The 11,559-nt window shown below is 38.6% G+C and overlaps 2 protein-coding genes and 1 long non-coding RNA gene across 3 annotated transcripts; 1 reads left to right on the plus strand and 2 right to left on the minus strand.

Moving 5' to 3' along the window:
• Positions 1 to 568: 568 nt before the first annotated feature.
• On the minus strand, positions 569 to 4,386 carry LOC104954432 (alpha-ketoglutarate-dependent dioxygenase alkB homolog 3-like). Its single transcript, XM_010781538.1, has 6 exons — positions 4,299 to 4,386; positions 3,283 to 3,368; positions 2,378 to 2,487; positions 2,224 to 2,258; positions 2,067 to 2,114; positions 569 to 687 (listed from the first exon to the last, which is right to left on the minus strand). The coding sequence occupies exons 2-6, from the start codon at positions 3,356 to 3,358 to the stop codon at positions 570 to 572; spliced, it is 387 nt and encodes a 128-aa protein (XP_010779840.1). The 5' UTR covers positions 3,359 to 3,368; positions 4,299 to 4,386; the 3' UTR covers position 569.
• Positions 4,387 to 5,058: 672 nt separating this feature from the next.
• Positions 5,059 to 6,120, minus strand: LOC104954433 (uncharacterized). The gene is made up of 3 exons (XR_799333.1): positions 5,959 to 6,120; positions 5,662 to 5,665; positions 5,059 to 5,069 (listed from the first exon to the last, which is right to left on the minus strand). It is a non-coding gene; the product is annotated as an uncharacterized lncRNA (long non-coding RNA).
• A 376-nt stretch (positions 6,121 to 6,496) lies between these two features.
• LOC104954434 (estradiol 17-beta-dehydrogenase 12-A-like) lies at positions 6,497 to 10,640 on the plus strand. The gene is made up of 9 exons (XM_010781539.1): positions 6,497 to 6,515; positions 6,638 to 6,745; positions 7,615 to 7,679; positions 7,935 to 7,979; positions 8,380 to 8,414; positions 9,189 to 9,270; positions 9,442 to 9,507; positions 10,170 to 10,319; positions 10,608 to 10,640. Exons 1-9 carry the CDS (start codon positions 6,497 to 6,499, stop codon positions 10,638 to 10,640), a joined length of 603 nt encoding a protein of 200 aa, XP_010779841.1.
• Positions 10,641 to 11,559: the final 919 nt, after the last annotated feature.

Here is an 11,559-nt window from a genome sequence, read left to right on the forward strand (position 1 = left end):
CAGTGCCACGGCTTCCAGAGATGACATGTTTTTATGGATCTTTTTTCAAAGCACTTCAGATATTCATTGCTATCGGGATGTTAAGAGCATTCCATGGAATATAACAAAAAGTGTATCTCGAGCCGGTTTCTCAAACGTACCTACCCCACCTTTAATATCAATATTGAAATGTTCTAATGGAAGAGGATTAGGGCCACTTATGACACTGAAAATAGCAAAATTCTGACTCGAATCTCATAATTCTGTGCGGTTGACTGTAGGTGTTTTCATCAAATATTTACACAATGAGAGTTTCAATAAGATCTTCAGAAATGTGGATATAAAGACTTTGGGGGTAAAGACAAATAATACAAATGACATTCTCTTAGTCTACAGCAGCCCTTTAAAACCAGGAGAAAACAACACTCATTACGACATCCAAAATCTAACACGATATAATGTTGATCTATTGCCGAGCAGCACTGAAATAAACTAGAACCCAACATGACACCAGCTGCAGTGGGGAACCCTGTTTACACTGAGGGTGCATCACAGTGTCTCATTCCCCCCCGACACACTACTACTCATCCTTATCTGTACCCACCCTGTCTGTAGTTGGTCTTCTGGGACCAGGGCAGCTCTGCCAGCAGTTTACTGAACATCCAGTCTGCCTCCTCTGGGGGAAGAAACCCGGGCAGCAGCCGCAGTCTGGACGGAGGGAAACACCATGACACTTAGGCTAAGTACCCAAAAAAGTTATGTGAGTAAGCAGAAGGTAGCACACTCTGCTATGGACAGTCTTGCACTGATGTACATTTCCCAAAGATATTGAAGTGACTGTTATTTTTGTATGTATTGATTGTTGTGCTTTTATCTTAAAGGTGGGGTAGGTCATTTTGGAGAAAGCAGCTCGAGTGCACTAGAATTTGAAAATACACAGCCGGAAGAAATCTGCCACTTCCTTACAGAGCCCCTCCTCCAACACACACGAACGCGCACATGACCAATGAGGGCACGAGATAAGTTTGTGCACAGATGGAAGGCTGACAGGCAGGTAGGCCATCCAGTTACTTTAGCCGGGCCGGCTCAGATGATTGGTCGTGCTTTTTACAGCGCCACGGCTTCCACAGATGACATGTTTTTATGGATTTTTTGTCTAAAGCACTTCAGATATTCATTGCTATCGGGATGTTAAGAGCATTCCATGGAATATAACAAAAAGTGTATCTCGAGCCGGTTTCTCAAACTTACCTACCCCACCTTTAATGTGTCCATATATATAAATGTGTCTGTTGATTGTGTGTGTGTATATATATATATATAGGTATATACATATTTTTATATATATTTGTATTTTTGTATTCGGGATTGTTGGAAACGGTATTTCGATCTCTCTGTCTGTACACACAAACTGAAAGATTGACCATAAAGTTGACTTTGACTGTCTATTTAGTGTTTGTGCAGGAAAGTCCATAATGGGAGACCATGGTGGGTAAAGGGCACAATCAGAAATCCCTAGTCCTGATATCAAGGTTATATTCGTTTAAAAAAAAGGTTTAGTTCAGTTTAAGATAGTTGTCAGAGTGATTCATGTAGTTTTCGTTATGTTTCTGTTTAGTTGTAAAATGTACGTGTTCTCCTTTTACACTTTTTTTTTTTACAAGCTCTTCTCTCAAAACGTGATCAATCAGGGCCACGGTCATCAAATGTATTACAGATTATTAACTGAGAGGTTCCTACTGTATATCCATGAAGCTTCCTTGCTCTTTTGGTGGCGTTATGTATTTAAATCTTAATAAAAGCAGAAGCTTGATGTCTCAAAGTAAATCCAATGTTGTTCAGTAGGCCATATGTAAAGCACATGTTACAACATATTCAGACTTTAAAAAAACATAGCCCTCTTTCATGTGTGGAGAGGCAGAAGGCATGACATTCACAAGAGCTTTAACCATTTTCTCTTAAGGGATTACTGCCATCTAGTGGATTTAAAACTCAATCACAGATGTATATCATTCATCACACTGGTATTCACCTCTTTTTCATTGGATTTAAAGTATGTTTTAACTATAAAAATACACTGTACTCACATGGACACTCCTGATGGTCCATCGCTGATCTCATGAATACCTGCCTGCCTGTCAAATACAAAATGATGAGTGTTAGCCAACATGTGCATGGTGTACTAAAAACATTAGTAGGAAAGAGACAGAAACACATTTGATTTGGTTGTATACAAATACTTACTCTATCACCTTCTCTGGTGGGACAGCTCTCACTGGCTGTGATAGAAGAGACAGAACAGAGACAGATTAAGCACTTTGTTGAAAAACATTCTAATAGACTGAAATGACCAATTTGGGCCAAAAATTCAAAGGTGACTTTTGTGTTTGCCATCTACCTTGGAGGGCTGATGAAACTCAAAAGTATTAGGTGTTTTCTGGGGCCCACAACCCCAAGAAGTAGGGGCTGGGTTTTCATGTTTGGGCTGTTGGTTGTTCTGAACTGCAACTAGAAAAAAACAAAATATAAGAAGATGTCGCTCCATACCAGCCAGGTAGATGGGCTGAAAATCCAGCATCCAGGTCTTGAAGAAGTAAGGCAAGGCGAGGCAAGTTTATTCATCCAGCACCTTTCAACACAAGGTGATTCAAAGTGCTTTACAAAAATGAAAGACATTAAGAAACATATTATAAAATGGAATTTAAAAACACTAATTTAAAAGCAGATAATAACACGGGTACATGAATAAAAGTTACAGTGCAGTGTGAGATATGAATATATCAATTAAAAGCAGCGGCAAAAAGAAACGTCTTCAGCCTGGATTTAAAAGTAGTCAGAGTTGCAGCGGACCTGCAGGTTTCTGGGAGTTTGTTACAGATATCTGGAGCATAATAACTGAACGTTGCTTCTCCATGTTTAGTTCTGACTCTGGGGACAGAAAGCTGACCCGTCCCTGAAGACCTGAGAGATCTGGATGGCTCATAATTTAGCAGGTCAGAAATGTGTTTAGGGCCTAAACCATTCAGTGCTTTATAAACCAGCAGCAGTATTTTGAAATCTATTCTTTGACACACAGGAAGCCAGTGTAAAGACTTCAGAACAGGAGTGATGTGATCCACTTTCTTAGTGTTGGTAAGGACTCGAGCAGCAGCGTTCTGAATCAGCTGCAGCTTTCTAATAGATTTTTTAGTGAGACCTGTGAAGACACCATTAAATATATATTGATATTCTCATTCAGGCAGGAGCAGACAGAGGGAGTCACATATACTACAAACAGAATATATACATCAACTCTTAACTTACCCTTTGGAGCAGAGGGTTTCGGCACTTGTTTGGCCCAGGAGCCCTGGACTCTGGCACGCTGACGTTTATCCGACATCAAATCACATCTGGGGAGTGACAGACAAGATTTCCTCAACATGGAAACAAATTCTCCATGAACCAGAGATATGGACACCTGTGCTGTGCAAGATTTGTCCAAAGCAACCTAAACACATAATACAAAACCAAAAGCTTCGTGAGGAAATAAAGGAGTATATCGTGTTGTAATGTTTTGTAATGCTAACTCAAGTATTTTAGGTATTGAAACTCTATGTTTTATAATGGCATTCATTAGTCTTATTTCCCTTTATTCTGTATTTGACTGCACAATCTTTGATGTAGTTTTATGGATCTGCTTTTCGTCTTGATGTTGTTGTTTTTTTACACCAAGCTCCCCAATATCTGCTGATCAAACTAAGACTTTTTGCTAGATTATGAACATTATACATGCTACTGAAAAGGAATGTTCACTTGACTAGCAACAGGTTCAGCAAAAGATTTACTAGAGGCAAAATACTATGACTTATTGATTGCTTTTGAATGTTCTGAAGTGTCTTCTTTATTCATTTGGTATGTTTCAAAATGAATTGTTTCAAATACTGTACAGGTATTTTCTCATTTAAAAACTGAAATGTATATATTACACATTTTATTTTACATTTTTTGAAGATTTCTAACTTTTTTTAGTAAGCTACTTTTTTCTCCTACTGTGAATATGATCGTGCATCAAGATTACAAAGCAAATTCGTTGTATATGAAAATGTACTTGGTATTAAACCTGAGAGATTATGCAGAGATGGTGTAACTATAAACAAAATGTATACCATAACTTTATCGCTAATTAGTGAAGCTAATAGCTAGTCTGACTGGTAGGTTAAGAGAAACATGCTAGTTAGCTAAACCCGCTTATAGTTATTAAAATAAACACTTTGTGCATTTCAGAATGAAAAACTAATATCCGGCTAACTTGTGTTGAAACAAATCTGTAAACTACTTACCAGAAAGGCTGCTAAAAGCAACACTAAAGCCTAAAAAGAGAAGAGAAACTCCACATGAGCTAGGACGTCAGTTGAAAGCAGCCATTTAACTGTGTTACAAAAAAATAAATCCTACCCGGAACAGAGAGGCGTAGTAAGGTTCCGCTACATTTTTATTTTATTCTTTCTCTCATTTATTTTAGCAAAATAACATGTTTTTTGTGTATAAGGGGAGAAGTAAGCTAATTAAATAGAACAACCGAGCCAGGGATTTATCAAACTAGACAAACAAATATATATTATAAAGATATCGCCTATGGTTTATCAACATTTGAAAGTAGTTTTAGATATTGCTGATCATATTTTACACATTAAATATAATTAATTTTTGTTCATTGCTTAATTCTACTAATATTCATAATTTTTAGTGTCTAAAAAGTATTATCCATTTTATAAAACCAAAGATTTTCAAATGTCAAAATAGGTTTTTAACGATTTCTGAATATCTACAGTATCAAAGAGAAGCAACTTCTTTGTTTTCTTCACATGTAATATAAAGGACATCTCTATTCATAATTTGTATTTCTTACATGTCTGTCCTTTCCTGTTTTTCACCCTTATTTCAGTTGCTGCTTAAACTCCTGAATTTTCCTTCAAGTGTCAATAAAGGTTTATCTTATCCAATAAAGCAGGGGTGTCAAACTCAAATACACAGTGGGCCAAAGTAAAAAAATGGGTACTAGTCGAGGGCCGGACTGGTTCAATGTTTATTGCAGAACTTATTGAAATGAACTTATTACACATATTAAACCTGGAACTAACAAAGCTTAAATTATTGCCTAAAGAAACAATATTAAACATTAAATAATCAGTTGCATTAATTTCTTATGGCTCTATCTGCAGCTTTTCCAGAGTCATTTCTTATGATTACATTTTTCCACAGGCCAACAACAGCTACAAAAAAAACAATTTCCCTCAAAGAAAAAAACAAACATGCCCTGTTTTCTCAAGAAACAAAGTATAGAAGGAAACATCCACGTAAACTCAGTGTGCTGCTCTGTGATGCTAGTTCAAGCCAGACACTTGGCATCTCATCTTGAGTGCAAGGTCATCAATGTTTGGGGTCAGGCTCTGAGCTGAGGAAACCCTCAGGATTGAGTGAAGGTGTGAGTGCAATATACCGGCGGGCCAGATCTAATAGTAATTAGAAATTATCCTGCGGGCCGAAATTAAATCCACCAAGGGCCTGATTTGGCCCCCGGGCCTTGAGTTTGACACAAGTGCAATAAGGTATTCAAGAGGAAGCGTTGAGACCTTGCAATAGATCACTTACCAAAAAGTTTCACATTTTCTTTGCCATTCCTTGTCAAAATAACAAATACACAACCCTTTGCTTTGTGTCAGAGCTTTTATTAACAAACAGTAGAAAACATTCGTTGCCACTGCACTTTACATGTAGAAATTCAATTATGTTTTATTTAGAAGCATATTAAAAGACTTGTTACAAAAAGGAAAAGCATTCACATAACCGCTTAGTTAAGGCAATGGTCAGACCAATTCATACGGGGTTTTCACTTACACACAAATCAACTGAGTAAAGCGGCGCAGTCGTCCTGTTTCTGAAGCAAACATGTCTTAGTATGTGAACCAGACTGTAGCCAATGATGTAAAACATTCACACTTTAAAAGAAGGAAAACCTCTTAACCGACTCAGTGTAGAGCAAATATCCTTCCAGTTGAAGTAAAACCTAAAGTGTGAATGTTTTACATCATTGGCTACAGTCTGGTTCACATACTAAGACATGTTTGCTTCAGAAACAGGACGACTGCGCCGCTTTACTCAGTTGATNCGGCTGGTTTGTTGGTATGCAGTGCCCTCTTCAGTTCAAGTCTCACGGTTACTGGTTTCATGCTACATTCATTTGAAACGGGGGATTGCTCATGTCAGTCTTGCTGGTTTGTGACACATGAATGAGTGTAGGGTGAACGCTAGATTAATTAACATTACTGAGTTAGTTTTATCACTACAAATGTAAAATGTAATTGTTGCCATGCATAGCAAGGAGTGACCAAGCTTTACTGTGCTCCCCTCTCTTGGAATAGCCTTAAAAAGTCTCAGAACAAAGTAAGTGCTGCCTGTCACTGTGCATGTGTATTTGATATATCCACACATTTGATTTTCTTTTCTTCTATGTTGGGTTGTTGTGTGTAACTTTTGAATGCTGCTCTCCAGCCAAGGTAGCCTCGTGAAAGTTGTAGTTAATCTCAGCTGGCTTTACGAGGCTAAATAATGGTTAAATGGAAAAAATATATATCGTTGTAACATTATAGTAAATGAAAATGTGTTTCTCCTTTTTCAGAGGAACAGTACAACGTGGAGACCGGGACCATCGCAGTGGACTTTGGCAGGAGTGACATCTACGAAAAGATCGAGGCGGGGCTGGCTGGATTAGAGATCGGGGTTCTTGGTAAGTTCTGATTTTTTGTTTTTATCCTTTTCTCTACCAATTTTTACCTTGCACCTCGAAACTCGTGCTTTTTATTGTTCTTCTTCAGTGAAGTTAACTTACTCCCTTAAGTCCCTTTTGTAATGCAGACATAAGAGAGCAACACTGAAGAAGGCAAACATCACTTAACGATATTTTTACATTCACTTGCCATGTGTTTTAAGCGGCACTGTGTTCACAGCAGAAGCCCCCTAGCATTAATAATAGGACATTATTCATTTGGTTAAAGGTTGTTGTACCGCTCAAAGTTTTGCACTTTGGCCTTACTTTTCTGCTTGGGTTACCTACCTTGAATTTGACTACATACTGCTTCAGCCAAGTGAAATCTTACAAACACTTATTTTGGAAACTAACAGTGGTGATATTTGCGAATTCTCTCTAAACAGTGGATTCATTTGATCACTTTTAAACTCCTGAGATTTAGATTCTTGAATTGACTTCTTTGTCTAGTTCTGCCTGACAGAAAACCTTGACTAATTTCTGAAGTCTGGTTAAATTATTCTTACGAAAGCCACGCATTATCCGACGATAAATACTACTTAAGAGACTTAACATAACCTCATGGTGTACGTTTTAAAGATGTCAGCTGTTGTAGTATTTCTAGACGTCTACACCCAAGACTTGACATCATAATTTTTAGTCGAACATTTTAGGAACTCTTTGTTCTTTTGTATGATGCCAAATGTGCCTTACTGGTAAGGTGTGGCTGTGTGGACTAGGACTGTCTCGTTTGCTTTTGCTTCCACCTTGTGGTTCATTTCTGAGCTTTCTTCAGCATCCAAGTTGTTTTGGAAAAGATAGTATAACTTATTTATTTTTGTTTTCAACAGTGAACAATGTTGGTGTTTCCTACGACTACCCCGAGTACTACCTCAATATTCCTGATCTGGACAATGTGAGTTTTAGTTTTATTGTATTACATATCATGTCAAATGGAAATGCTGCTAGTTAAAAGTGCACTCTGTCCTTTTTTCAACGTGAAAAAAGCAAAAGGAATACCTTTTTTTCTTCGTCTTAAGCCTTAACATTCTAGCTACATGTAATGCTCTGAATATCCAAATAATGTGCTTCCTTTTATATCTTTTTAAGTTCTTTACTGTTTAAAGATAATCTGTGTGAGTGTTTAGCTGACTGGTGCTTTCTGTTACAGTTCATCACAAACATGGTCAACGTCAACATAACTTCAGTCTGCCAGGTGAGTTTGTTTTCAAACGTCTCTGCATATTGCTGCTCTTCAGGAAGAATATGTTCAGTTCTGATTTCCAACTACATAATCATATGAACTGTTTTTAAAGTTTCCCATCCATATCACTTTCCTGCTCACTTTTCCCCCTTGTGTTCTCCTCTTCTTCTTCCTCCTCCTCCTCTTCTGCTGTTTCTTCACGGTACCTGCAGTGTCTCAGTTGTTCCCAAAGCAACGGCGGACTACACCAACGCTGTCTGTGCTCGCCACCCACGCAACTCTCTCTCTGCCTGTCTCTCTCTCTCCTTATAACTTCTAGTCTTTTATTAAATAAAACTCTTTCCTCTCCTTCATGAGTTGTATCATTGTTTTTGACTGCTGATTCTGAATGAGCCTGTTGTTGTTTCCTCAGATGACCCGCCTGGTGCTGCCCAGGATGAATGAGAGGTGAGTTCAATGATGGGCCTCCATGTTCTGCGACATGACTGCAGTCAAATAGTTGTTGTTGAATGAGGGATTGTAACACAACGGCTACACAAGAAATCTCTAAATTAAACATTTTTTCCAAGAAAAGTATTTGGGAGATTACACTTTATATAAAACCAGTAAGAGAATAAGAAATCCTCTCCTAGTCCTTTCCTTCCCTGCATCTCTCCTCTCCTCCTTTGTTCACAATGCTGACAAGCTTTCAATTCACACAAAGTGCTCTTCCCACCCGATTGGCTGCGCTGCTCCCATGTGACTCCGGTCGGCCAATCGCAGCGCAGCACATTTGGTGCCGTGTGAGGCTGGAGCGTCGCTCCACTACATCACTGCAGCAACAGGCTGCCATGGCAACACACACGGCCACTACCACACTGTTTTAGTGTGTGTGTGGAACATCACTTTGTGTGTGTTTTGTAAGTGTGTGTGTGTGTGTGTGCTCGATTTGTATAGATGCAGGGTTTCCACTGGCATGGAAAATCTTTCTAAAAGTTTGTGTATTTGAAGAAAAAAAGGACCTCTAAAAATCAGTGTATCGCAAAGGAGGAACTCCATGTACATTTGTTTGTGGCAGCTGTGTTGAAATGGAGGATTTCCCAAATATGTGCACAATTCTGACTGATGCCATCTCGTAAAGCACTCAATTTGAGTCCTTGCAATGTGCCTGTTGCAGTGCTACTCTTAGCCTTACAATGAATTAACGTCCTTGTCCTAAATCCACCTTGTTGTGTTCCTCAGGTCCAAAGGAGTCATCCTGAACATCTCGTCTGCCAGCGGCATGTACCCCCTCGCTCTGCTCACCGTCTACTCTTCCACAAAGGTATGGAAACATCTCTGCTTCTGTCATTTATAAGAATTTGTGTCAGTACCTTGTTCGTTTCATGATGCCGACCCTTCCTCATGTTGCCTAATTTGAAGGCTGTGATGACAAACAACATTTTACGGACTGGTGTGTTTTAAATGTAGCCTTCTTTCATCGTTCTGGTTGCAGGCCTTTGTGGATTTCTTTTCTCGTGGCCTTCACGAAGAGTACAGGCGTCAGGGCATCATCATCCAGGTGAGATTGAGTTTGGCCAAATGGGATTAATCACCTCCACCTTGTTTTGTTTTTTAGCAAAAGAATAGGAAGACACTTACAGTTATTTGGCTATTCTTGAGCCTGATGGATGCCAGAAAGAGAACTGCTTAACAAAATGGTTTCTTGCTTACTTTGAGTTACAGTAGAACAAAGTGTATTTGATAGAAATTGAATACACCTGGAAAAAGCATCTAAGATTTGTCCATCTGATGACCCCTGATTGAATTGCCTCACATATTTACCTCAAAAGAATCAGTTTGCTCTCAGCCAGTCCTGCCTGAAGTGCAATTCAATAAAAACACATTCATGTAGATGCATTTATACCGCAGAGGTATTTTTGAATTTGATGTTCCACATGAGGCTTGTTTGTTCTGTTTTTAGCTCCTCTGTAGTATTCTCATGTGCCACCTGGTGGTTAAAGTGTTTACAGCAGTTTCACCTCAGCAAACCCGGAGTGTGTTCTCACCTGATAACCCAAGTCATCCCACAAACCTACACAAAATATATTCTGTCATTTTAAAAGTGCCTCTTATACCACCATTGGTCCCAAATGCCCCTGGTTGAACTTTAGAGTGTGGACTCTCTCGTTTTAAGGGCTTTTATGTGAGCGTATCTCACACTTTCCCTTTGTCCTCATGCAGAGTGTGCTGCCCTTCTTCGTGGTGACCAAAATGACTCGCATCAAGAAGCCCACCCTGGACAAACCCACCCCCGAGCGCTATGTGCTGGCTGAGCTCGCCACTGTGGGTCTGCAGAGCCAAACCAATGGATATTTCCCTCATGCCGTCATGGTAAGAACTGGAAACCTTTTATATTGAAATGCTCAACCTATACAAGTATACATTAAGTAAACATTAATGTAGGTGGTTACTTGCACTGTATGTATTTATGTCTTGCACCATAATGCACATACGTTGGACTCGCACTTCCAAATTGACATATTGGACATATCCATAATCATCCAAATGTAAAACATGTTTATATATATATATATATTTATTTATATATACGGTTACTTTCATTTTTATTTCTTACATTTTATGTTTTATTATCCTTGTGTGAACCCTTGCTTTTTGTAGCCTGTTTCACTCTTATTGTACTTGTTGCTGTGATGAGCAATTTATATTAGTTATTTTCAGACTTGAAACTAAACTTTCTTGCTCAGTAGTTGATTTATTCCCCATTATTTGATTGATACATTTTATTTCGAACAAAACAAATGTTGCAGTGCATAGTCATGTAAGAGAAATCAAAACAAAAAAATTACATTTACAACAACAGCATTAGCAACATAAACAGTCCCACATCTAGTGTTCGAAAAGGAGTGAGAAGAAGTATAATTTATTTAATCTCACCCCCTTGTCCCTAAATGATTTATTTATAATCTGCAGTAATTATCATTATTGTTATTATTAATCTGCTTTACCTGTTGGACATACAGTGGGGAAAAAAAGTATTTAGTCAGCCACCAATTGTGCAAATTCTTCCACTTAAAAAGATGAGAGGCCTGTAATTTTCATCCTAGGTATACCTCAACTATGAGAGACAGAATGGGGGGAAAGAATCCAGGAAATCAAATTGTAGGATTTTTAATGAATGAATTGGTAAATTCCTCTTTAAAATAAGTATTTGGTCACCTACAAACAAACAAGATTTCTGGCTCTCACAGACCTGTAACTTCTTCTTTTAAGAGCCTCCTCTGTCCTCCACTTGTTAACTGTATTAATGGCACCTGTTTGAACTCGTTATCAGTATAAAAGACACCTGTCCACAACCTCAAACAGTCACACTCCAAACTCCACTATGGCCAAAACCAAAGAGCTGTCAAAGGACACCAGAAACAAAATTGTAGACCTGCACCAGGCTGGGAAGACTGAATCTGCAATAGGTAAGCAGCTTGGTGTGAAGAAATCAACTGTGGGAGCAATTATTAGAAAATGGAAGACATACAAGACTACTGATAATCTCCCTCGATCTGGGGCTCCACGCAAGATCTCACCCCGTGGGGTCAAAATGAGAAACAAGAACGGT

This window comes from Notothenia coriiceps, unplaced genomic scaffold (assembly GCF_000735185.1).
Source record: "Notothenia coriiceps isolate Sejong01 unplaced genomic scaffold, NC01 NC01_scaffold00023297, whole genome shotgun sequence".
Taxonomy (NCBI): domain Eukaryota; kingdom Metazoa; phylum Chordata; class Actinopteri; order Perciformes; family Nototheniidae; genus Notothenia; species Notothenia coriiceps.